The sequence below is a fragment of the Scatophagus argus genome, chromosome 16 (assembly GCF_020382885.2).
Source record: "Scatophagus argus isolate fScaArg1 chromosome 16, fScaArg1.pri, whole genome shotgun sequence".
In the NCBI taxonomy this organism is placed as follows: Eukaryota; Metazoa; Chordata; class Actinopteri; family Scatophagidae; genus Scatophagus; species Scatophagus argus.
In genome coordinates this window covers 16,170,123-16,183,559 of record NC_058508.1, presented here as the reverse complement: position 1 = coordinate 16,183,559, position 13,437 = coordinate 16,170,123, and the positions used below count along the sequence as shown (strand labels likewise).

The 13,437-nt window shown below is 43.6% G+C and overlaps 2 protein-coding genes across 5 annotated transcripts in view; one reads left to right on the top strand and one right to left on the bottom strand.

Annotated features, from left to right (window-relative positions):
- rhbdf1a (rhomboid 5 homolog 1a (Drosophila)) overlaps positions 1-10,933 on the bottom strand; it is a 32,956-nt gene extending 22,023 nt beyond the window's left edge. Inside the window, exons 1-2 of one of the 4 annotated variants that reach the window (XM_046416026.1) lie at positions 10,821-10,933; positions 10,445-10,579 (exon numbers count right to left, since the gene is read on the bottom strand). The gene's annotated coding sequence lies outside the window, so the exon portion shown is untranslated. Of the gene's footprint in view, positions 1-3,720; positions 4,191-10,444; positions 10,580-10,820 lie in introns of those variants that run through there. The other 3 variants (XM_046416028.1, XM_046416025.1, XM_046416029.1) reach the window with 3 other exon arrangements.
- Positions 10,934-11,854: 921 nt separating this feature from the next.
- On the top strand, positions 11,855-13,436 carry mpg (N-methylpurine DNA glycosylase; the record flags this gene model as incomplete). Its single annotated transcript, XM_046415876.1, has 3 exons — positions 11,855-12,262; positions 12,873-13,077; positions 13,291-13,436. Coding segments are annotated over exons 1-3 (609 nt in total), but the record flags the coding sequence as incomplete, so codon positions are not given.
- Between the last annotated feature and the right edge of the window lies 1 nt (position 13,437).

Here is a 13,437-nt window from a genome sequence, read left to right as displayed (position 1 = left end):
CTGCTTGCCTACGAGCACCAGCCTTCTGGGAAAAACACACACAGTATTCCCTCAGCCCTGAAAATGAGCTTTGTCCTGAGGTTAACCAGCCTCAGACACCATGGCGGTGAGAACACAAGCTACGGGACAGAAAACACCCTGTAACTACAGACCCCAAATTAGATGTTTTCGTCTCTGCTGCAACCTAATGTTGTCCTAAACCAAATAGCTGTGACAGTAACCGGTATTTTCAATTTAGTCACACCTCTGGCTTTTCTGCAGACCTGTGCATCGAAAGTTTTCTAATAAATTCTGAGAACGCCGGTTCATGTATGGCTGTCCGGCTCATGACAGATGAGGTGCTGACTGAGAGAAGGGCAGGGTGGCATGCTGGCAGACGGAGGCCTTGGAGGCTCAGAGGTAGACCTGAAATAGCCCTGCTGCTGCATTACAGCATTACATCACGACTGACTTCACTGTCATGGCTGCCGCTGCATCATGCCACCACCGAGATGTCATGGGACGGGAACAATTGAATGCAACAGCTGTGAGTCACACAAACGAGCCGTCGACAGGGGAAGCACTCTGCGATTGTGCAACCCTCTGTGTGCTGTATTTCCAGGCAGACAAACACGCGGCCATAGGATGATGATCTGAACAGCAAACACCACACTTCCTGTATAATTAAAACCAACGCACCACAACACTACATGTTTTGTTGTTTTGTTTTTCCCTCCCATAACAAAGCAAAACGTATCCCCTACACTGCATTGCACGGCAGGCGGTCGAGACACAACTCGGTTACTGTTTATCCACAAATACCACATTATTTGACATGCGAGAAAAATCACTCTTCCCGCTCCTGACAACTTATTCAAAACCGTAACCACATCAAAGTCAAAAAGGTACGAGCTGAGCGAGTACCGTCGAGGACTACATCAAACGCTGCCTGTGGGCTCTCTCACCATCAATCCCCTGTAAAACCATACCTGACATGCTTTTGAAGCTAATGTCTGTCTGAGCGCAGCGGCGGGAGAAATTGTAACCAATATATTTAGCAGGAACGCATAGGCATTGTCTCAAAAGTAGCAGAACAAGTCGGTTGACATGTTTGACCTCTCCAGATACTGCTGCCATGCCTCACATTCACAAATCAACCCGTGAGATAATCTTCACTGTTGCAGTTTTCACACAAAGACATTTGATAATCTCAAGAGAAATATGCAATTCAACTCTACAATACTCGTTAGGCTCTCACAAATACTGCGTGGTGTTGACCTTATCAACGCTATGCACTCACACGGAGAAGGTCAATCATTACAAACTCTGGATGAGTGGACAAGCACTGTTTAAACCGGCCGAAATCAATCTGAAATTGAGTCAAGATCCCCGAGCTTACAATGACACCAAATATCTTGATCAGAACGTTTGCAAAGAGAGTAAAACACAAGGAAAAACTTTTACTATAACGATTCCCTGTGGAGAAATGGTTGAAATATGTTGACACAGTATAGATGGAGAATATGGACCATTAAGTGATATTCTTAAACAGAGTGGATTTTTAAAAAGCTGCTTAAAGGTTTTAACAGAAAGTGAACATGGGAAATAAAAAGCATGCAGAGGCTGATACAGTGGCCGCCTTTAAGAAATACATGCTCGTTAAATACTTCAGATAAAGAGAGACTTACAGATAGATTTAATACAGTGAGTTGGACATAAACTTCAGCTCGCCTTGTAAACAGGAGTCTCAAGGGAACTAATTCTGACTCGTGATACAGATGTGTTCGTCAGTAAAACACCCTGAGGTTATTTTGAGAGACATGTGTTCTGCACACATGGGTACGCTCAGCCCAGTGACGCTCAGTTCATCTGAACTCAGAAGGAGCTCCATCCAGAGGCTGAAGAAAATGGCCAGCGATCACAAAGAGTACACTGAGAACTCCCACCTACTGAAGGCTGCTCACTGGCAAAGCATCGTATCTCTGTAGCGCCCATTCTGAACGGCAAAGCCGCTTGTAGATGAATCATCTTGAAGTGATTAGGCCACATATGAAACACATCACGGTGCTATTGAATAGTGATGTATGGAAAGACATGTCAGCTGAAGAATGGCAGTGGATAAATGTTTACATAACCACCAAGCGTAAAATCCTGCCCTGTGGCTCTTCTGAAGGCAACATCATGAAGCAGTTACATTGGACTGCACTCTTGGCCAGACGGACAGACAGATACCGCGCCATGAGTCACGCCGGCATGACTACAGTGTGGGCCCCCTCTCAGCAGACCCCTGAAAACCTCACATACCAGACACTCAACACAAGGCAGCCTGGATGGTCCACCTGCCTCAGAAGAGCTGCACCCAGCTCCCCGAGTATCACATACCCTCATGCACCCACATAAACATCCAAACACACACACACATACGCATTGGGAATATTCTCTCTGGGCTCCACTTGGAGTAGATACAGTGGATGAGCATGGCTGCCACTATCACACATCACGGCCCTGCTTTATTGGTGTGATTACATCACCCCAAGCTATGATCCCTCCCTCCCTCCGTGAGATAAGGTTTCAGGAACACTGGGCACACAAACCAGGCCATGTGCTCCTATGTCCTGTCTGCCAAAATAACTCAGCAGTTTCTAATACAGTATGTCTATGGTTTCACTTCAGCCTGCCCAGGTATTGTAGGACATTGGAGCGCATAACCTTTCCGATGTCAACAAGTTTGCAGTTTGTTAATATGTGAGCTGCCGTCCTGGACCTTTCAACCTCCGATGAGTCAAATCTAGACATTTAGGTGTCTCCTCCACGCATATGATTTTGTTGAATCTGTCCCTTGTGTGTCTGCCGTGAGTCACTTTTGAGTCACCGTGTGCTTAGTTCCTCCTGAAACCCACAATTCAGGGGAAAAAAAAAGATCTAAGGGAGGAATAACACATTCAGGTTCAAAGGGATCAAGTGCAGCGAGGTGATATGACATACGATTTACTGCACGTTTCGTTTCCACATTTGTGAGCAGCCACTTCCTTCATAGCTGTCTGCTGGTTCACAGAAACAACATTCACGAGGGAGGTGATGGTGATGCTGATGGTGACCAGGAGAAGGTGGATGAGGAAGGGAGGAGGAGGAGGAGGAGGAGGAGGAGTGGGAGGAGGAGAGTGAGCAAGATCATGGTGTGACTTTACGTGATGCCTTGGATGATTACTCAAACAACACTGTCATCAACATGGGTTCATTCCTTCGTCCAAAGCTACAACTGGGTCGAGCTTTCTCCAGCCACATCAGGTTTCATCGAGCCTTTGGGTCACACAGCGCACTTCTAATGAGAGAGAGTTTAAGTGAAAAAATGGGGAAATAAATTTAGCTTCTCAGCCTGCGCCTCATTTCACACCTCACTAGTCCCACTTAAATGTGTAGAGGAGGCCTACTTCACACTTTCTTTTTTAAAAAAGGTGACTGGGCCTAAAGGTAGGCTTCACAAGCACTTCAAATAATCTACTTTCACTATAAAAACTCCACCAAAAGCTGCGCAAATGGCACCGCGCTTCGTACGCTAAAAGACGCTCTGTTTACTACGCGAAGGTTCCCCACGTCGACGAAGTGACCAGTAATTCAATCGATCAGTTTTAAGCTCGTGTATCCTCCTCGATCACGACGCGTGAGCGCTTCCTCCGCGCTGCTACCACCTTCCGTATGAGCGACCGCAGGACGCAGCGGAGAAATAATCACACAACTTACCCTTATGACAACCAGCTCAGATGATCTCCAGCAGTAAAGAAATAAAAAAACAAAAAAAATAACCCGGTCTTCACAGATTATTTTTTCTTGTCCCCAAGCAGCAGATGACTGATTTGTCACATCATCCCGACAGCAGCACGGGAATAAACGCTCTTCTTTCCTTTTTTTTTTCTTCTCACCCCGCAGATGTTTTTTAAGCTCAACCCGCTGCCGTGCGCGCTATTAAACCTGTTCACACTTGATCACACCACGAAGCAGAGACAAGTCCGGCGTGATGTGGTCGAAATGTGGCCGTCCGTCCCGCCCGGTTCGCTGCTTCCCACCTTACGGATACAGCATTCCCACACTGCTCCATGGATCGACCCGGGCTAAGTTTTCTTCTGCCGGTTGTGCAGCCCAATTCAGTTTGGCTGAGAGTCAGCCCCGCCCTGGACTGGAGACGGTCTGTGGAGAAGGCGAGCCTGTCAAGATCACCGACCAATCCGTGCGTACACAGGGAGGCGCTGCTTCTCCCGGTTCAACAGCAGTGACTAAGCGATATCCTCAGCCAGCCTCTGGTTGTGCGTGCGTGCGTGCGTGTGTGTGCGCACGTGCGCGTGGGATCCGGACACTGAAACTGAGATTTCTCACCCCCACGAAATTTAAATTGTACCGTTTAACGACGAAGCAATATTTACACTGTGATTGATTTAACGATGTTCTCTAATGGGTCCCTAATGGTTTATTAATACTATCTGGGATCTGCAGTGGGAGGAAAGGGATTAGGCTACTTTCAAAGGCTGACATTAAACTTTGTAAAAACTCAAAGATAAAGCAGCAGCGGTGGATTCTGTTTCATGCAGGTTCAGATGGTATCGTTATCAGATTCGACCAATTAGATTCGAGCACTGGGAAGAAAACAACAACAACAACTGGGAGTTAAAACCTGGAGATGCAGCAACTAGTGGTGACCATTTCAGCAGAGCATACAAAGCAACAAGTCATTTTGTGTGGGGGGAAAGCCAAGTTGACAGAAATTCAACTTTTGATTTGTGTTCAATAAATGGCCGACCTGCACCGCTTTTATTAGTTTGGCTGTAAGCAAAGACCAAAATCAGTCATCTGCTGACTTGTGGATTTTTCTGTAAGCAAGCACAGGTTGTACAGAAGTTTGAGGTTATGCACTGTGCATCACGTTCAGCACACCTGCAAGGGTCACCAGAGATACCTGACAATCCTCCTCCTGCTCCTCCTCTTCCCCCTACTCTCATAAAATGTGTTTACTCTGGACTTCACTGTGATCATTTTCCATCATTTTGTCATGCAAAAGTAAACTCAAACTGACTGATCTTCTAATAGCTCCTGAGGATTATGCAATCTGTAACCTTACAAATTTCTGAAGCTGGGATGAATAATTCTGAATATATACATATACCCTAAATACATATAAAATGTGTTTATGGTCCGCACTCATGACACAATGCTGATATGGAATCGCATAAATCAGTGGGCACCTAACCATGCACCATGTGCTCTCGGTAGGCTTAAAGTGCTGCTTTATCAACCAATGAACAAACTGATTGTCTTTTAAGCATCCACCCACTGCATATTACATCAGTGACAAGCCTGAGGTTTGGGTCTGCTGATGTTAAGAGATTTTTCCATGAACCTGAGCCGTTTGTGCCCTGAAACCTCATCTCAGGGAAAACTGTGTCCTGTTGTGTGGAATACACAATTATATTACTGGTTTATGGCTGACAATGGCCTATTAATTAAATTAAGCCTGAACACTGTAAATGTTAAGAATGTTATTGTAGATGTCAAGATGTGTTCAGGTAGCATAAAGGTGAACACAGTAACTGGAAGGACATACAAAAGTGCTCAAAGTGCAGTAAAAGCCAATAAGACAATCAATAAAACCACAATTAATGCAGCATGTATACTGAAGAAGGTCAGTAACAGGCTCTTCCCCTCTCAAAAAACTAAACATTACACATTAGTACAAAGCTAACGTATTCGTTTGCATAGTTATTAAGATAGAAAGGAATCCAGCACAACGAAAATGAGATTCCAAAGTGTGCAATGCCATTATTTTCACATTATTGTTGCTGAGATTCCTCCCATACTTGGCCCTGGGGGATTCTTCAGCCATGTCTTAATCATTAATTCACACACAGACCTCATGGGCATTTCAAAGTGTGAGACTATTTACAGAAACCGAGTCCAAGGTATTTTTGCAGCATTTAACTGTGGGACTGTGCGTCTATATATTCTGAATGCACGGACATTAATAATGCATTTAACACAACAGTTTGCTTTGAAATGAAAAAGATTTTCATTAGAGAAAATGGAGCCCCTTCTACTCTATCAGGTAATACATGCTGCTGCTGCTGCTGTATGCATCTGATGAAAAGACCACTTCAGTGCATTCCATCGTGGTTTCAGTGAAAGCTCATATCCAGCTGGGAATATTCTCCAGGAGAGAGAGATGGATGTTAGGAAGCAGAGGGTTTCTGAGGTGCTGACAGGGGGCACCAAGTACGCAGTTTTTCCTCAGATGAGGTTTCAAGCAGCTCAGGTACCCACAAAGTCTGGTTGCTTTGATGTATTTCTTAATTAAGACACTGTCCACTGAGTGTGGCAGCCAGTGCCTTTCTGCTATTGCAATAAAGACTTAACGATAACATGATCCCATTTTTGTTCTGAGAGGGTGGGCGAAAATTTGTGGTACTAGAACACAGGATCTCATGGTGCCTGACTTTTATATTCAGTAGTATTCTAGGAAAACACAGAATATAAAAGCAGATTAACACATTATCAAAAGCAGAAATACTCATCATGCAAGAGGGCCACTTCCAGAGTGTTATGTTAATTATATGCACTTTAATATTATCAGTTTATTGATCTATCGTGCATTGACGCTGAGCCAGCCAGAACAGACAGAAATAAATGTAGAGATACAAAGAAACTACTCAAGTACAACTATCTCTAAGTGTTTGAATACATGTAACCTTTACTGTCAGTAAATGTTGATTAGTTGTTTCCCCCTCCAAGAAGCACATCATCATCATCTCATTAAAGTGTCAAAAGTGAGATTTTGAAAACTTTTAACACCTCCTCCACAGCTTCACACCATTAGTAGCTTTCCTCGCATGCAGTAAGTAAAAATCGGAGTAAGTGAAAATGCAACAAACATCCTGTTCCCGACAACTGGTCTTGTATGTAGTTCACATTATGAAAATCTAGAGCTCCCCTGTCGTACCCTCGGGTCTCGTCCCTGCTGACATGACTGATAGCCACGCTGCAAAACAAGCTACAGAAATGTCTTCCTGAATTACACAAAAGCTAGTATTTCCACCACAGGAATGAGTTTATCAGACTTTATCGACTCTTTCACATGTATCCAGCTACATAAGGACCGGGCAGCTCTGATTGGCATGATGTTGCCGTAATTAATGGTGAAGTATTCCCCTGGGATAGAGCAGGGTTAAAGCTGGGGCAAAGGCAGCAATTAGGAAGCGACTCGGGACCTGTAGGAGCACTCAAAGCCCCCCTGAAGCCCCATCACTCAGACACAGATAAAAGGGTTGAGTGCAAGGCTAATGTTTAACCAAAAGAGCACCGTGAGACAGGCCATAAATGGCTTCCTCTTTCTTCAGCCAAGCAGAGAAGTGGAAGGGAGATCATCATTTCTGGGTTAAGACGACAGAGATGTTTTTGCTAGCACATGGGTGACATGGTTTACCACCAGAAACATTTTCAGAAGAGGCCAGATACTGTTTACAAGCATGTGACTTTTATAGGGATGCTTTTATGGGTCTTTTGACTTTTGCTGTGTGAAGAAGTGTCACTTGGGCGGCGCAGCGGTACAGTGGTCAGCACTGTTGCCTCACAGCAAGCGGTACAGAAAATGGATGGATAGATGGAAGAAATGTCACTTTAGAGCTTTGTAAGGCAGCAGGAAAGACATTTAAATCCACCATGAAATGAGATGTTAAGGTTTTGTTCACAACTGATCACACAATCAGCCGCCGGGCAGAGCTGAGATGAACAAGTTAAGACACAGTGCATGCTGGTTGTTCATTCAACAATAGACCACATACTGCTGCTGCAAAATGCCAAAAAACCAAAGAGGGGAGAAAAGCTTTTGCTGTGTGGTCGTGTGGAGCTAACTTGTTTTTGTGATAAGACCAGTTTGATCCTGCAGACAGCCCTCCCTCCCTGCACGCCTGACTCAATGGTGGTTCCCTCTGAGAGCCACAGGTGTGAGCCGAGACAAGGAAACTGTTATCAGAGCAGACCAGGAAAGGTCAGGATGGAGATTTTAGCGCAGGCTCAGTCAATGAAACAAACAGCTGGAAGCTTTTGTCTTTTAATGGTCTACTAAAACAGCCCTCAAACTGCTACTGACTCTCTCATTTGTGTTCTGAAACTGCTTGAAAGTATTAAAAAACTATTACGGGTTTATTCTCTCGTATGTTTAAAAAGTCAATTCTGAGAAGGACTCTCAACTCAACTGATGCATTACTAATGCACAGTTAATTTTCAGTTATGCGTAAGAAACCGAGCAAAAGCATGTATGTGGTCAAGGCAAATACAAGGAAAACACGGACGCACTGGTGCAGTAGACACACGCATGCAGATTCCCTAACCTGTGTTTATATATCAGTGGTTCTGTTTAAACCTGTGAGATTCCAGATGCGGACAAAGACAAACTGGTTTCTCCATTAGAATGTCTCCTGTTGTGAAGGTGTGTGGACCAGAGCCGACATGACTAAATGAAAAGTAGTAACCAACTGTTCTGATGACCGATTAGTCATCAGTTTCCAAGCAAAAATGTCGAACATTTGCTGCTTCCAGCTTCCTGAAACTAAGGATTTGCTGGTTTTCTTTGTTAGTTGTTTGAGTTAGTGAAGAATCTTTAGGTTTTGGACTGTTGGTTTGGCAACAGGAGCAATTTAATGAGGCAACTTTGGGCTCTGGGAAATTGAAATTGCTCTGGGAAACAATTTCCAATAAATTTCGAAAATTTAATGACTAAATGATTAATCGATAATGAAAATAATTGTCAGCTGCAGCCGTAATGTGAGCTGGGTCTCACATGGACTAATTCTCCTGCTTCCTCCTCCCACCTTTGCAGCACACACCTCATGTCTGCAGCAAACAAGAGATTCATGAATCATTAATTGTCATCAATTTATAATTAATCTCATCAAACGCCGAGGATGCAGAGGACTGCCAGGCTCTGCCACTCATTGGATTGGTAAGAAATAACTTGTCTCAGAAATGACTGGAGTTAAAATGCTACTGCAGGGGTTTTGTGGAACAGGAAGACAAGAGTCAATATAATGCAGAAAGATGAAACACTATTTTGACTATCATGAATATCATACCGTGACAATAAGACTGTTCACTGTCACACCTTGCAAAGAAATGAGAATTGCTTACACTAAAATCTGCTATAAATACGATGATGTCACGTCACAGCATAAAACAAGAAGTTACAAAAGTAGCTCCAAAGCTATGACACACTGCTGCGTATAATTTGCCATTTATTTGCAGCAAGGAACATCAGACATCCTTTTTTAAATCATGACTCTCATGTAAAAGCAAAGATAAAAACAGTTGTGACTGCAGTACTGCTGAAACACTAGCGCTGTAGTACTTGATTTGTTTTTATATGTATATTAGTATACCGTACATTAGGGAAGAAAGAAGAGAAAATAATCACAAAATTAAGGGTAAACAATTAAAGCTTTAAGAAAATGCAATTACTGTCAACTGCCAAACAGGGCAGGCATTTTGACATTGCTATGATGGTTCTGACATTCAGGCCTGAGATATTATAAAGATGTCCACCCAAAACGGTGATATTATTTTGGTCAGTCCATTTCAGCAATGTAATGTTTTCATACAGCCTGATATAAACTGATGCCAGTCTGTTGCAGGATTGCAGCTATAAACAGTGAATGAATATGTATTTACAGATTTGTGAAAAGTTGGAACAATTAGTATCAAAATAACCCAAAACGTAAAATTGAAAACAAATATCCTGAGTCACTTCCTTTGTAAACACTGCATGATGAGAGGATATTATAGCAACCCTCACTCCTCATGTAATTCTCTGACTCATGGGGTAGTAAGATATTTTCAGTATGCCTGCATTCTGCTCGTCCATCTGCACACACAGTCTCTGGTGTCTCCGCTCAGCGACACGATCACCGCAGCGACTGCTGGAGTTGAAAGCGATCCAGCCAAACTGTAGTTGCTAAGACTATCTGCGGCAGTGACAATGAAATCTGCCCAGGCCTCACCATCACTGCTGACGGACAGTGGAAACACAGTCAAAGCAAACAATGGCCTTCACTGGTGACAAAGTCAGCCATGACAAAGTCAACAAGCCATACCAGGACTGCTCGGCTGAACACTCTCAGCAGATTTCTGTCTGGATTATATCCTGGCTCAATAAGGCACTCTAGGACTTTATGTCCATAATTACTGTACAGTTGCTTCCACTGATGCAACTGCTCTGATCCCACAGTAGTGTGTTTCCTACTGTGTGTGAATAAGCAATGAAATATTAATTGTCTCTCATGATTTTTAATTGTACAGTAAAACGTTTTGCCATTCCGACAGGAACAAACGCAAGCGATGAGAGAGGGTGCGATGACATCCGATAACTTGCCACACAAATATTTGAAATTTTTGTGACACTTTTTTATGTTGCTGCAGTATATCAGCTTACCCTCAGTCCAATGATGTGCGTCCTTCACCTATTTCTGCAATGCCACACACACAGTACACATAAGGTTGCCACTTCACAAGCATGCTGCATGTTCTGGCACCTCTCCAAAGATACGGATGACTGCAGGAGAGGCCTCTGTGGGGGGAGAAGTAGAAGCATTATTGGTCTGGGTTCATATCTTTTATTCTTTAAAAATGAATGAATAAAAGGTCAACCGAGGCACAAATTAAGTTGTAATGTGCATTTTGTCTGCTGTTATCTGGCCTTCTTATAGCCATTTTTTGGGTTTAACTTTAATTTACTTCTTTTTCTACTTCTTTCATATAAGATTATTGCACATGAGGTGAACGGGAAGCTACAGCAGCAAAGCACCAACCTGGATGCAGGAGGAGGACACAAAGGCTTTCCAGACTAAAACACAGGGTCATCTGGGAGATCATGCCGCAGCTGTAGAACGTTTAGGAGGCTCTGCAGAAGATCACTTGTGCCCAGCAGGCAGGAGAACATCAGAACCGGGAAAGATGCCCATGTTGTAAAGAAGGACATTATGAGCTGCAGAGATTGAGAAGGTCGGTCACAAGCTGGAAAGTCTTAAATTCAGCTCAGAATGATCTGAAAGTAGAAAAAAAGGTCCTTTAAAGTATCAGTGGTGCCAAATGCACAAGAATTAAATAACTACAGAATGATAAACTTAGAAAAGATGAGTAGAATTCAAACACAAAGCATAATCTCTGTCATCTGTTAGCACCACATCCCAAAAACGTATAAATATGTTCAAAATATGTCCAATTCTTCAGCAATTTTAATAACACAAGAAATCCATCTATTTGAATCAATTTTAAATTTGTCTTTCTGTCCATCAGGTCTTACATATTTCAGTGCATGCAGAGATGAGCTTTGGTATCAGTGTGTTGCTTCTAGAGCACAACACAGCAAACTTGCACCTTACTGATGAAGTATTAGTATGTGGCATGACACACCGTGTCACACACTGTTAAGTCTTCCAGAAGGCCACATGGACCCACGGTGCCTGGAGCCAAACTGGCGCCATCCACTTCCTGGGCACACACAGACATGAACACACCAGCTCTATTTATAACCTCTTATTAGAGTGGACTGTTTTCAAATGAGGCTGAAAAGATAAGACAGAGGCAGGAAAAGGCCACCGCCTGGTAGATTGCACCTATCAGCGAACGTGGATGTTCTTTTGGGGAAGGAAGAAATCTTTGAACCACAACGTCACGTTTGACAGCTTTGTGAAAATCTTGCTCCTCACAGCTTGCAGACATCCCAATCAAGAAACACTAAATTTCAACAAAATCAAGAATCCAACACACACATCACACATCAACGTCCGTCAGTCAGAAAGGGTGCGCGGTCCCTTTAAGAGATGCAAAACACCCAATAACTTCCGGTTTGTCAGTGCTAGTGTTAAGGCTGAAGTAATCAATGAAGTAAATGGTTTGGAGAATATTAGAAGTACCCCCGACACTGTAACCCTGTCATGAATGTGTTTTAAATTTTGCTTTTTTAAAAAAATAAGTGTCTCGCGGTAACGTTATGTCAGGAAGAAAACGAAAGCTACTAGCACTGACAGTAGCAGCGGCAGCACCTGAAACAGCAGCAAATAAACACAACAAGCGGACTGATTTAAAACTGAAGGGTCCACCTGCTAAGCTGAAACAGGGGCCCACTCAGAGTGAAAATGGTCCGAGTGGTGGGACGGAGCGAAGCCATTATTTCACCAAGAATGAGCGGCTGGGAGAGGATTTTTTCAACCGGTCTTGTCTCAGTTTGGCTAAAGCCCTGCTAGGCAAGGTAACGCCGTCATCTCATCTGAATTTTACATGTGCTTGAAGAGGTTAGTGTCAGCACAGTTTAAAGGTTTTGAAAAGCCCGTGTGGAGCCAACAGATGAGCGTTCACGAAGGCTAGTGGTGAACTGTTACAAAACAATATCTATTGTTCAGTCTGTGGAAGCTACAAACCTCCGAGACAAGACGGATTTATGTGAAAGTCTTCCCACCGCTGGTTACTTCATTTAGAAACCTGTCAGTTCAGTCTTTTCAGTTCTTCATTGTTCCTCACAGGGAGCTGGTTTCAGTCAGTTACACTCAACTACAACTGCTCATCAACCTACATGGTTGTTGTAAAATCCAAAACCACAAAAGAATAAGTCCAAACTACACACCCATTAAATGTAGCGCTGTGACTAAAGATTATTTTCATAGTCTTCATAAATCTTTTCTTCATGCGTACATAACCAAAATGATTCAATTGGCTATCAAAGAAGGCTTAAAATGTCATTTTGGATTATTTTTTTTGGCCATTATAGCTTTTGCCAAGTAATAAAACTGTTGCCAGTAAATCTTCTGTTGATTGACAAAGACTAATGAGACATGACCTGGTCTGGTTCCCGGTCTCTGCAGGTGTTGATCCGCAGGTGTGCAGATGGTACTGAGCTGCGAGGGAGAATAGTGGAAACTGAGGCCTACCCCGGAGGGGAGGACAAAGCCTCACACTCAGCAGGAGGCAAACGCACTGAGAGGAACACAGCCATGTTCATGAAACCTGGCACAATCTATGTGTATCCAATCTACGGCATCTACCTCTGCATGAACGTGTCTAGTGAAGGTAAGGATTCAAGGTGGTAAAGGTAATAAAGGCGCTCGGTCACTGTGATATGTTGGTTTAATGTGCCCTTCTTCGGTTGTTTAACACCAATACAAAATTAAATCGATACAGTACTGTTTTCTGTTGTCAGTGGGTAAAGGTCAAAAGGAAAAAGGGAAGGAGACAGAGTGGAGCCTTGCTGAGTGATGCATATTGTATGCCTTTTTTCCACAGGGGAGGGTGCCGCCGTGCTGCTGCGCTCCCTTGAGCCCCTGCACGGTCAGCCCGTCATGAGGCAGCTGAGGGCAGCCAGACGTAAAGAGGGATCCCGTCAACTGAAGGACAAAGAGCTCTGCAATGGGCCTTCGAAGCTGTGCCAGG